Source organism: Orbicella faveolata, unplaced genomic scaffold (genome assembly GCF_042242905.1).
Source record: "Orbicella faveolata isolate gen_17 unplaced genomic scaffold, um_ofav_v1 contig_12, whole genome shotgun sequence".
Lineage (NCBI taxonomy): Eukaryota > Metazoa > Cnidaria > Anthozoa > Scleractinia > Merulinidae > Orbicella > Orbicella faveolata.
The window spans coordinates 8,062,736-8,076,381 of record NW_028301539.1 but is presented as its reverse complement, the minus strand read 5'-3'; the positions used below and the strand labels follow the sequence as shown (position 1 = coordinate 8,076,381).

The 13,646-nt window shown below is 38.7% G+C and overlaps 1 protein-coding gene across 2 annotated transcripts in view; it reads right to left on the bottom strand.

Annotated features, from left to right (window-relative positions):
- The window catches only part of LOC110047749 (eukaryotic translation initiation factor 4 gamma 3-like), a 37,122-nt gene that overhangs the window by 3,417 nt on the left and 20,059 nt on the right, over positions 1-13,646 (bottom strand). For both annotated transcript variants that reach the window (XM_089282319.1, XM_089282320.1), the window contains exons 12-23: positions 11,637-11,774; positions 11,441-11,500; positions 6,029-6,181; positions 5,156-5,263; positions 4,520-4,648; positions 3,828-4,065; positions 3,300-3,424; positions 2,734-2,909; positions 1,883-2,051; positions 1,598-1,774; positions 1,268-1,440; positions 401-608 (exon numbers count right to left, since the gene is read on the bottom strand). In XM_089282319.1, the coding sequence (XP_089138445.1) occupies positions 401-608; positions 1,268-1,440; positions 1,598-1,774; positions 1,883-2,051; positions 2,734-2,909; positions 3,300-3,424; positions 3,828-4,065; positions 4,520-4,648; positions 5,156-5,263; positions 6,029-6,181; positions 11,441-11,500; positions 11,637-11,774 (1,854 nt within the window). The remainder of the gene's footprint in view (positions 1-400; positions 609-1,267; positions 1,441-1,597; positions 1,775-1,882; positions 2,052-2,733; positions 2,910-3,299; positions 3,425-3,827; positions 4,066-4,519; positions 4,649-5,155; positions 5,264-6,028; positions 6,182-11,440; positions 11,501-11,636; positions 11,775-13,646) is intronic.

Sequence of the window (13,646 nt, the reverse complement as noted above, 5' to 3'; positions counted from 1 at the left end):
TGCCTTAACAGTAGTTCTTTCATCTGTTAACAAAAACTGAGGGAAGACAGGTAACATCCCACATACAAACTCACAACAGCAATATTGGAATTGAAAGTGATCTACAAATCACAATACATTTTCTAACTCCTGTCATCCAACAAAAACGATATGATAAACACTATAGTCCTTGTTTTAATGGAAAAGTTGACTTAACCACTCGATTTCAGGATGGCGGTTCTCTAGACATGACAAGGCCACAGTTTTGAGCTTGTGACCCTGTTAATCAGTACAAAAGAACCAAAAATAATGATAAACAACAACGAAACAATGCCTCCTGAACAAAGCAAGTGCAGTGGGTATTGCTATGTTGCCCCGCAATTTCTCATAAAATGAACCACCCACATGTAACAGAACTTACCGACTCATTGGTGGCAGTCTGCAACATGTGCGCAAAGAGTTTGGCAGCTTTGTTTTTCGACACATATTTCAACACCCGTTGAGAAAATAGTTCATCAAGATCAAGATTGCCATCAAATGCTGTTGGTCCCATGAGTTCTGCAATGTATTTCCACAACTGCGGAATGTCAATTTCTAGGTCTTCAGCAAATGTAAATATCTGTTCAACACTGAAAAGAGATCATAAAAAAGAAATAATTAGGGTGAAATGAATTCTGCAACCACCTTAAATTTTTCAAAAATTTGTTTAACAGTGATTGGGCATTTGTGTGATACTAATATTGCCCTGTCTCTCAAGAAAGTGTAGTTCATGTAGTATTGATCCATCAAAGTATAACTGCTGAAAAGTGTTGGAAACTGTTGTCAGCAATCTTATTGTCAATCAGAATTTTCCCATTCCCTGAGCTATGGATCCTTACAAGGATATAATTGTGGTATTTTGCTTAACTACAGAGATTCTTCTTGTCTGCTATTTAATAAGAATGAGTCTGTGCACATCACTAACATGATGCCAACACATCATTCTGTCATAGCCCATTTCCAAATTGCTCATTGCCACTCTATCCAAGTGAGACCTGTTGCACAATCACTTGTATGACAATGAGTTTGATTTGAATGTTACTGAAGTCTCATTTTTATATGAGAATATTGGCACCAGGACTTGCTTTGAGAAAGAGACTAGAGATTATTTGAAAATGGTCTGTTGATAAGAGAGATTTGAGAGAACTGATAACGCTGAGTAGACACAACCACCTGCTAGTATTACAGAATGATTACAGATAAAGGACTGAAGATGAAGGAGTAAACAATACCCAGATCACAGACATACCCATTGAGATACTGTTCAGGCGTAAGTGCCCCATCACGGAGCAAGTAATGCAGCAGCCTGCCAGTAGCACTTCTGTCTGAAGCTTTTTTCTCCATAGTATGGTTGAATGCCAGATTCACAAAGACGTGATGTGTTGAAGGGGACTGAAGTTCTTTGAAACACTCCACTGCCTCCTAACAAGGTAAAAACACAGAGATTTTAAACTTCAGCATTCCAGGGAATAAAACAGTTTAAAGTGAACTCTCTCCAAGATGAACACTCTTGGGAACAGTTCTATGTGACTGCCCACAAAGAGTCTAATTCTCCTGAAAAGGCTGCATTCTCACCCACCTTCATGTCTCTTATGTCAAGATACTCGTCGATAATTGCATGCGCCTTCTTTTTCATTGCTTCTTCTGATAGTTCAGGTGTTGGAGAAACAGAAGCAGAAGCAGCCTCTACGGGTGAAGCTGCTACTGGGATCAGTCTTGGAGATTCCCTTCCTCCTTCGCGCTCTTGGTTGTTACGCTGAAAGTTAAAGAAAGCACGCAATGTTTAAGATCACTTGCAAAGTCAAGGAAGGATGTTCATGCAAAGTCCAGGTTTAATTTGGAGGTTTATGGAAGAACTACAAACCTTTGGTTGTGCTACTGCCCGCGCAGCCTCTAGAGCCTTCTCCCGTTCTCCTGCCTGGAAAGGTCCACGACGCCCACCTCCAGATATTGGACTACGAGGTTCTTGCCGGCCAGCGGAGTTTTGTCTTGCGGGAGCAGAGTGTTTTCTTTCTCCTGCCAAGGCAGAGTATCTGGAAAAAGATAGAAATTTAATGGCTTGTACTAATGAATAAAATTATTATAATAAGATAATGAATTTATTACCTACCTAGACAATAATAATGGAGTGTTGCTTGCTATGGACACTCTCTTGTCATGCAGATCAAATTTGATCTCATTTGAGGGATAACTAGTTTAGTCCATGAAGTTTGAATCTGACTTTGATTTTTGAAGAATTTTGATCTTTGAAGAATTTTGAAGAATATTCAGCCTGTTTGCTGCTTATTATTTATTTTCTTCTGGGTGAAAACATCTATAAAACACCTTATATTTTAACAGGGGCTACAACTTCAGTGTTACATGTCATAAAAGAGGTCAACTTGAAGGCATTTTGCACCATTCAAACTTTGTACAAAAGAAAGGAAAACAAGGCACTAACTTTGTAAAGGGCAACCATGGTGTTCTAAATAGATAAGATAATATGGATACCTTGGAAAGACGGCAAGCAACATAAGTTTGAGACAAAGCAAAAAAAAGGTTTTTATGAAAAAACTGCCTGCGATTTTCAGAGGTTTTGAAGTGCTAAGAAAAAAAAAAAACTCTGGAAAGAAGGGATTAATGAAATTACTGAGTTACTGATAAAAGTGGGCAAATAAATGTAAAGTATCTGTGAATTAACCAGCCACCAGCTTTTGGTAACTAGACACCTCTCACCTGTTGCCAGTAGGTCTGTTGTCATCGGCTGCAGCGCCAGGAACAGGTCCAGAAGTGGCAGCTGATGGACCAGCCCCAGCGCCAACTGTTCCCGTTCCTCCGCTGCTGCCTCTCGCCCATGCTCCATACCCTCGGCCACCTGGTCCAAGTGAGATGTTCTCAGAATCAACAGGGCGCTAGGAAAACAGAAAGGACCATTTCAGTCTGCAAGTCATTAGCCTCACTACCCAAATTCTTCTTGCTGTTTGTTTCTTTTTGGGAGAATTCACCTTCTGAGCAACCAATTTCAGGAAACCTAAATTGGCATCAGATTCCTGGATTTTATCAATTTTTGCTTAAATTCTCTTGCATTTCTTTTATGTTTGCAAATTCATTGAGGACTAAAAAAGGAGACCACACAATTGTGAACACTATGAAATTCATTTCAATACTTTGCAGTAAACAAAATATTATATTACTACTATCACGTTATCAACATACATGTATTTCTTCTTGCTGTTGGATATTAAAAAGCAAAACACTCAAAGAATAATATTGCGTTTGGTATACTGTAACAAATATATCACCTTGATGTTCTGAAACTTCTTTGGGTCCACACTAACATTTTTTGGCCCTCTGCCCACAGTGGTCCAGGTTTCATCACCCGGTGGAACAACATTTGGTCGAGGACTATCACGACCACCCATACTTCCTGAAGCGTAAAAGCATGGTTACAATGTACACTAGATAAAACAAACCATGAAAACTCATCAAGCCAGTCAAATCTCAATGGGCATCCCATGCATGATATCAGGACTGTCATTAAGTTTTGATTCAGCTGTAGCCTTTATCTTCACATCCGTAGCAAACTCGTTACTTTATGGGTGCATTGTATCAACTACAGGCCAGTTCACCTGCAACATCAAGGGTCCATCAAACATTCTCCAGCATAACAGGTGTGATGGGTTATGGTTGACAGCCCTGGATATGTCACCTACTGTGGAACATCGGGGGCATTTTGAAAAGCTGCCATGCTGACTACAATAATGTTCCAAATTAAGCAAGTTACTGCTCTCATCTCAAATTTACGCTGACAGTCTTGAAGCCAAACCCACCTCTAAGTTTCTTATCCTGTTGTTTGGCCATCTGAATCATGATCTGTGTCTTCTTGGCCTTTTCAGCAGCCTCTTTATGGATCTGATCAATAGTTTTGGGGTTGTTATCCTCCCTACGAGGGACCCAGTCATTTTCCCGTAGATCAACAATGTCTTGCATCATGAATCGCACACGAGCCGATGTTATCCTTGCTGTGATTATTTTGTTGATTTGTGCAAAGTACTGGTCAACCCTTGGCTGGAAATAGAAAGTTAAGTCTACTTATTAACCTCTTACTGTAGGCACAGCAGGCATACCAGGTTTAATCTTTCAACAACAAAAAACCCACATCCATCTACTGTAGTTTAAGTTGGGGTACATGTATTATGATGTAACACGTAAATTAAGAGTTTAAAATCAACCAAATGCTGGTTGACTTGCTTTTTCTGTTTCCTGTCCCTCCCTTCCACACATAAGTTGCTCTGAGTCTGTCCTGAGGTGCTGTGTAACAGCACTGACACAGAAAGCTCCAAGCAGCAGAGGAGACTGTTGCCCTCCAATGATATCAAGTTTTCAGACTCAAATCTACAATGCAATCACCCTTAGGTGTCATAAAAACGAATTTTGAAAAGAAGTGTCTGAAGGATTTGGGATAACGTGACACCCCTGACATGCCAGGGAGAATACAACAACTTATGAGTACTGTGCACACCTTGGCTCTTGCATGGTCAAGGTCTTTTCCAATAGTAACAAGCAACTTGCACAAGCATTCAAATGCCTCCTCATCATTACTCTTCAACAGCTTCACTACACAGTCGTGCATGATGTTCTCTGTCAGCATCTGTGTAAACAGACAATTACATGGTAAAGGAAGTTTCAGTAGTGAGTGATCCAGAGAACAAAGAGCTCTAACCCAAATTTCACCAAGAAAAAGGAGAATCTGAGACGGTTTACATCAAAGAGCATGCTTTTACAATAAGGTAGGATACTAGGAAGATGTGTGCAAACAAAGTTGTGTCCAATAGCCCAGGGCTGGTATTGGGGGGAAAATGTTTGAGGAATTTCAAATTAGAGAAGTAATGTAAGAGATGGAACTGTTCTATTAATTAAGTTGAAAATTTATTAATCATGTCTCTGAGAAATGCTCTGAGGGCTAGTGAGAACAAGTTTTGGGCTAGCACATCAGTTATATCTCCCCCAAAGGGCAAGCCTAAAACTGTGTTTAATTTTTTTTGCACTCCATGGAAGTGCATTATTTCCTTCTAGAGGGCCAAGGGAAGATGTATCAGAACTCTATTCTCAAAAGCATTTTGGAGTTTAGAATTACATCTAATCATACTCGACTAACCTTTAGCTTAAAAAGTTCACCAATAAACCTGATGTTTCCTAACGTGCGTCGTTTGAGAAGGGTCTCCTCATCTTGAAGGTCATTTTTCTTCAACTGAAGTTCCTCTTCCTAAAGGACATAAAACATGTATACATTCTTAACATACATATACAGTTGAACCTCCAGTTGTGACCACCTCTCTTCGGCGACCAGTTTTCTAAAATACCAAAAGTTTCCAAATCAAATCACTATATTTGGAACCTCTTGTAAACAAACACCTCTCATAAGCAACTGCGACCACTTTTAGGGCTAAAAGTTTGAAATTTACCTGTGTTGTTAACCTCCTGTAATCGACCACTTGACAGATAATGGAGCGAAAAATGGATAATAAGGTGTTGTAACCTTATCATATTCCTGCCCGGTACTAGAAACGGAAATTTATCAATGGGAAGAACCAGATTTTTCCCCTCAAAATTGACTTTTACATGAATAAAACATTGCTTCGGCATTGGCGCATGGGCTAAGTCTCGGCAGTTACTATATTCCAATGAGGAAAATACTTTGACCCATTATGGTCAAAGCTCTCATAAGTGACCACCTCCCATAAGCGACCACCTAGGCTTGACACATAGGTCGCTTATGGAACTAACAATTTTATAATAGTTACATGAAGACACAATGCCAGAATACAGAGTTAAGCAATGGGGGCCACCTAGGGTTAGACTCACAATTAACATAAATTACAAGTTATAACCTTCCCTGATCAATTTGGCATGGACAAAATAGCCAAACTTTTTAATTGCTTTGCTCTTACAACTTAACTTGAAGGTTTCATGAGGATAGTAATCAGTTGTATGCTAAAATTACCCTCACATCTATGATCAAACAACTTACACTCAGCCCTTTGCTAGAGAGTTCTTCCAGCTTGTCGTGGATTCTCTTCTCCACAGATTTTTCTTTCTCAAACTCTTTCTGGCATTTGTTCAGCAGAATCTTGCGGAAAGTGATTTCTTTTTTCACCCCATCCTTCTCCACAACAACCTTTTTCTGCACAAAAAAATTCCAGCCATTAGTTGTTTGCCATTTTCAAATGCACCAGACAGAACAAGTATATGCAACTCTTTTCTCTTGCATGGTGCTATACCAAGGGTTCTACTTAAAGCACACCTAGCCCCCCAATTTTTTTTCCCCTAAAATGAACCCACTTGTTATTCGAAGCATTTGGGCGAAAAAATTTTTGAAGTTGGTTGAATCCTCGATTTTCTATGCCCTTTCAAAGTCAGGCCTGAAGTGTTACAAGACCGCGTTTCAGGGAGTCTGGGGCGGCAGTTGCTGATGACGTCTACCCAGGAACCAAATACAATGGCGCCTCAATCAGCTCTCTGTATTTGCTCAAGAAAATTGAAAACAAAACTAATCGTTTCAATATATTTTGGGACTAAAACGTCCAAGTTTTGTTTCAGAATCATTTCTTTTTCATCACTGGAGCCAGAGTTAGGTTTCGATTCGGAAGACACCAAAATAAACTTCGATTGAGCACATTCAACAACTATAAATTCACTGCTTAGAGCTTTGAGAACAATTTGCAATAATTCAAGTGACGATGGGGAAGAGTTCTTTGTGGACAAGCTGCTTGTATATCAGGAATGGAAAGCCAGATACGAAGTGGAGGAGCAGGAAAACGAAAAACAGGAAAGAAAACTCAAGGACTGCTTTGGATGGTAATTTTGTCATCTAAACACAAGACTCCTATGCATGTTTATAGCCCATTTACATTTGTCCTTAGCGAGAATGTATTTTGTCAAGGTATGGTTGTTCTATTAAATCCAGTTTCAGGGTTCGTACTCTTTTTCAGAAACAAATTTCCACGGTTTTTCCAGGACCTTTCCAGGACCTTTCCAGGACTCAGATTGATTTTTCCAGGACTCTAAAATGCATATTAACCCTTCCACTCCCAAGATCTCAATGTTAATTCTCCTTACTGTCTGCCATACATTTAATACTTTTGAGTTTAACAGATTTCCAGAACTTTCCAGGACCAGTAGCCCTTTTCCAGGACTTTCCAGTCCTGGAAAATGCCAAAGTAAAACTCCAGGACTTTCCAGGTTTTCGAGGACTTGTACGAACCCTGTAGTTTGTGTTTTACTTTCTGGAATGCTTCATGTTTATGAGTGACATAAGTGTTGCAGTATTTGAGACTTGATGACCTCCAAAACATTGGCTTCAATCGATTGAAAATCGTAGAATTGTTTGGACCTGTATTTTTGAAGCTGAGGGATGCAAGGCGGAAGGAAACATTTCATACAATTACCGATTTCACATTGTCATACGTTTTAAGTCCTAACTCCAAATAACCAGTGTAAATTTTTTTTCAAAGTTTGCAGTGAAATTCGTTGGATAAGCAAAAAGGATGTGTTCCCTAAGCAGTACACAGATAAAGTTATGCGGTCATACTTTCAACACTAATGCATAGAATGTTTGTTGCACTGCTGATTTCCAAACCTTCAAAAAACTCTGTGAGTGTAACACTTTCGTTATCATGTAATTCTAAAGGATTAATCTTCGACTTTCATCTAAATCAAAAGAGAAATAAGTGTTTGTTGACGGCGTACAGTTGCGACCTATTTACACATCAGCATATTTGGTTGTAACGCTTCTTGGTTGATCACACAACTTTGCGGGCTATGTTATAAATACTGCGGGACTGGAAGATATAGGTTGTCGGTAGTATTTCAACAAATTGCTGGTTGGCTCTAAGCAGAAAATTTTGAAAATAGTGTTTGAAAGTCTGCAGAACTAATTCCAGTGACAGTTTTTCAATGTTTCTCACACACTCAGTTTGCTTGTTTTGATTCGACAAAATCACCCATCGTTTATGTCTTTATTGTACCATTGACCGATCATCACCAGTAAATTGTACAGTATATCTTTTTTTAGATCTTGGATATTGCTGCAACAGCCAATAGCACTTCTGGAAGGGATTTCTGTGCACTTTTCGAATGTGTATTGCACCACCCTGAAGGAAATGAGAGGACGTGAGATATTCGCCCTTCCTGGGTAGACGTCACAACAGCCGCTGGACCCATTCTCCTCAAACTCAGTCGTGAAACAAAATGGCGGTGTTTTGGGCTATTTTCGAGATTTCCTCGGGGCACAGAAAATCGAGGATTTAACTGAATCCAAAAATTTTTGTGCAGAAGTATTTCAAATAACATGTAGATTTGTTTTGACCAAAAAAGAAAATTGGGGGGTTAAGTGCACTTAAAGGCCAGGCACAGGGCAACTTGACTGCTGGTGAGGATGATTTTGCCTGCTTAGTTTGACCATCCGAGGAAAGTTGTTTTGCCTGTCAGTGAAAACCAGTTATCCTACTGCCAAAAACATTAATGAAACCCTTGGCTCTACTTTATTTTACAAAATGTGGTAATTTCCAGGTATTCACAATAGTAAAAGCTCTCTTGAAATATACCCCTGCAAAACTTCACACTGAAACATACACATGCTTTAACTTCCTCTAATTTCTATCTGCATACATCAAGTAAGCAATTCCTCACCAGAATGTGGTTTGCTTGCCTTGGACACACTTTCAAAAAGCGAATCACTTTTACATACACAGAAATGTCAAACTGTCTTTATTATATTAAAAAAATTTGAAACCTTTGCCCTTTGCCCTTCACATCCAACTGTCACTTCATACGTAACAGATGGAAACCTAGAGCACAATTTTCTAAAATTTTTAAATACATATTTGTGACCCTATTTGGGAAAACCAGGCTTAACGAAAATTATGTGGAATTGCACTTCAATGAATTTTGAACGCATTGTCAATGCATTTTAATGTTTGGCGAATGATCCTCAATGCATTTTCAATGTTTCTTGACGAATTCTTTAAATGCAAGCAATGTTCGATAATGTTCCAGAATGCACTAGTAATGTTTTTCAATACATTGGCAACTTTTCACAACACTTGGAGGAATGGTATCAAAAAATGCTTTTTATAATTATTAGCTCAATGCAATGACACGTGATTTAGGTTACAAATCATTGATCAACTGTCGTGTTTACTTTGTCATGGCACGTACAAAATAATGTAACGTTATACATCGCCATCTACACGATTTTTACTTTGAAAATAATTAGTACACTTTTTGTTTCCTGTAGCATTGCATGCGATTATGTGAAGTTTAGTAAAATTGTGGAGCCTAAGAACCCTGGAAGAAGTTAAAGTTTTAGAGTATTTTTTGAACAGGATGTTTTGCTTGATTGCACATGACATCTACTGTGCATTTACGAGCGGCTATCGATGACAACTTTTTCATGAATTGAGTAAATTATCTTTTGAAGCATAGCAAGCATTATTCAGTAGCCAGTGTTGGCCACGAATTCTCATTGCTTTTTTAATGTTTGATTGATGAGCAACGGCCCTCTAGCCATACACGGCTTGCAATGGCGGTTTAGTACAACTGAAAACATACATTATATTCAATTCCAAAATAATGTACAACAAACCCTAAACATAACATATCACGTTCTTTTAGTTCTGTTAGTAGTCTCCTTTCCCTGTAGCATATGACTTAACACTATGTTTTTATGCATTTCTAATTGACATATTTATTGCAGTGGCTGCAGGTCCTGCAGCTTAAACTATGACAAAAGAGGACTATAAAGTATAAAAAGATGCTTGATTGACCTGCTTTGTGATGAAAGGTATTTTGTTCATCATTGTGGGAGGTGTTTGAATTCACGGACACGTACACGACTATTTTATTCGTAGCATCATCACCTGTATCTCTGGACAAACCTTATTATTACATTTGCCGGATTTTCATACAAGAAAAAGTTTGCCAAATATGGGCATAATTTATCACGAATGGGCATAAATGTAAACATAATGTTCCTTTCAAACTTAAAGCTTATCGATACAAACCACAAAACTAATGTAAGTGACTTAGCCCGTGTTTTCATGAGAGATGTTTACTTTGGTTTTGTTTTAACTTTACTGAAGTGTAATTTTTAATTGTGTAAACACAGTAACAGACCTCGGTAAATGGCGGCAAAATCAAAAGTAAGCCAACCTAGGTTTGTTGACAGTTGAACGCCTCAGGCATGGTTTAGCTCAGTAACTGACCGTAACCGAGGAAAAGCAGATGTTGTACCGACATCTTGGCGGCAAGTTTTCACGCGTTCGGCACGTAAAGAAGAGAAAAATAGACAAAGCTTCCTCCTAGTATAAGTAGGTTTCAAGTCAATGGGCAAAAAAGCTAAATTAACTCATGTTTAGACAAAGAAATCTCGGACTGCTGTTTCCCTTTCATCATCAAGTGCCGTAAGCATTTCCTTTCTGTTAGAATCAGTAGCAAATCATTAGTAGCAGTGTACAGGCAGGCGCAAGACCTACCACAAAGAGACAGCAAAAAATCATAATAATGAGGTCTATGGAGAAGAAAAGCAAATGTTAGAATTTAAAGCGGCCCTGAATAAGAAGAAGTACCAGTAAACATCTACGTAGCCAGAGCTCCGCAGCAGAGGCCGTTTCAGGTTTTTTGCGGGAAGAGGCTCAGCGAGATATTAGAATTTTCTTTCCACTATTCATCTACAAAGCTTTACATGAGTTTGGCTCGACATCACCGCCTGCAAATTGACAACAACCTGCATTCGGCATTGGGGTAAAGTCAGAAATTTTATAATTTTCCAATGTTTCTGTGCAACATTGCAGCACTTACTTTCCAAGAAAACCTAAAACCGTCCATTATATGAGGCCTACTTTAGTTAATTAGTTCCATGTAAACAGCTTCTTTAATAACTGCGGTTTAGTTACCAAACCTTGGTAAGCAGTAACCATAGTAAACCTCTCTCGTGAAAACACAGCATTAGCAATGTTCTGTCTCACATACCTCAGTCCAGTAGTGTCATTTTCCTCTCTCTTAGTAGTAAACTTTAGTAGAATTTCGTGATAAACAAAAAATAATTGATTTCCCAAATTTTAAGTTGAGAACAGGGGCTCCCAATGACTGTTTTCTCTCAAATGCTGATAGCAATGCTTTTTAATGCTGGGTGGTTTCATTGAAATGCGTTGTCAATGATTGAAAACACATTGTAAATGTTTCTCAACAATTTTCAAATGGTTTTCAACGTCTTTCGTTTCAGTGTGAAAACATTGCCAACATTTCAAAATGCAATGAAAATGTTACCCAATGCATTCTCAATGTTTGAAAATGCATTAAAATGAAAAAACGTTACAACGATATTTTCATTAAGCCTGGTTTTCCCAAATAGGGTCACATTTGTTAAACAAATATTACTTACAGGGATGAGGCATCTGCACATGTTAGCATAAGCTACACTAAATGCAGCTTCATCTATGGCCTGCAACAAATCAAGGCAAAAGGTTACATGTAGGTGAACTGACAGAAAAAAAAACATCAGTTATGTATGGCATAAACCATACCAAAATGAAAACTTTTCCCCTCCCATCCAATTTGCTTCTATAAAGCGTACCTACCTTCTCAAATATCAGATCAATTGCACCTTCTAATCTTTCTGCTGTGTCAATATCCAGGTCAATGATCTGTTGTGTCAAAGTCTGAAACTTCTGAGGCGTCAACTTGTTCAGTATACTCCTAACTTTACGGTACAGCTCCTGAAAGGGAAACAGATTGATACAAGTTACAAAAATAGGCACTAATATCATTTTAAGTTGGTTATCGGTAACAGGAAACCAAGAACATAATTAATACTTAGAATAACTCTGACATTATTCTGTTACCAAAACAGCATAACTTTTTACAAACACCCAAAATTAGGCCTTCTAAATCTCAAATGGAAAAGGTCTCTTTACAAGAACCCTCATATTTATCCAAGTTACAGTACCGATCAAGAGAAGCCTGACAGGGAACGCTTGACAGAATGCATTCTGTTTCTGTTCCACACACGTTCTCATTCCCATTCTGTATCCATACTGTATCCGTTCTGTTCCCGTTTTGTATCCGTTCCATATCCGTTCCGTATCCATTCTCTATCCGTTCTGTGCTGTTCTGTTTCCATTTTGTTAGCATTCCATAGCTAAGCATTCTTGGAACTCGTTCACAACAACAAGGTTTCCAAGAACTTGTTTACAAGATTAGCGACACTCATTTGCATATCATGAAATGGGTTAAAACTGTCGCCTTACACTAGAATACGAACAGTAAACTTAAATTTTCGTGTTGAGAATGTGAGTCCAGTTGCCTGAACAATATGGGAAGATGGTATTGCAACTTCAAGGCTAGTTGGTAAGTCTTTTTCTGAAACAATACAAAGCGACCAGTAGTCTGTGTGATTGCCTGAGGAAAGGAAGAAGTAACCAGCTTGCCAAGCACTTTTAATGCCATCGATGAAAAAATGCAAGCAAAAGACGAACTTTCAGCTCTTACATTTACATGAATACTTTTAGTGCGATTCAACACTGAAGTATCGCCGAAAACTCTTCGGCGAATGCAGCAGAAACTTGGCTGGAGGATGCGAGCAGTGCAAAGTACTAACAAAATGCTGAAGCGAGCATTTTGTGGTACTTAGTGATGTTATTTTCACAGGCGAACATTGCTTAGTTAAGATTGAATGTTATCCTTGCTGATCCTTCCGCAAAGCTGGCGAACAACACCGTAATAAAGGTCAACCAAGACATCAATATTTTGTTTTGTTTCTTTCCATGCAGAAACCTTTCAATCCCAGTCTAACTCAACTCGTCCATCCATTTCCTTATGTGGATATAACTTGGGCTTGCTGACAAAAACAAAATGGCCACGATGAACACGAAATGGACAAGGAGATGCAGTGAAGATGCTTGCTTAGTGAGTGTAAAAAGAAATAAAAAAATACAGAAGATGATTTGTTCTGCCATTTTCTCAAGATCGCCAAGCTGGACAAAACTTGGGCGAACTTTTATTTAAAGTTGCATCGTTTCCAAATCCCTGGTAAGCACTCTGATAGCATAACTTACTAGCATGCATTCTGAAGGACGCGTTCTCTTATAGTTTGCGTTCTGGAGAATGCTTTTTCCCATTTTTGTGATTTGTAACCGTTCTGTATCTGTTCCATTTCTGTTCGGTATCCGTTTGGTATCCGTTTGGTATCCGTTCTATACCCGTTCTGTAACCGTTCCATTCGCGTTCTCATACCCGTTAGGTTTCTTCTGATCGGTACTGTAACTTATTATTATTATTTAGCTAAAGAATGATGTAATTGCTCAACAGTCTCCTAGTAATATACTTGTCTGTCTCCTTTAACACTCTTTTAGTTAGAATTGATTACATGCATGAGATGTCTCTCCTAAAAACCCTGAAGAACAGGGCTATCATTAAAAGGCAGTAACCTGTAGCACCTGTCACAGCTGAATATGCTTGATTTTCAACTCGTTGCTATGGGTGAAATTGCCTGTTCTTGATAGAATCACAAAGTAACAAGTTTGCTATGGGTGTGGAGAACAAGGCTACAGGTGCCTCAAAACTTAATGACAGCCCTGAAGAACACTGTA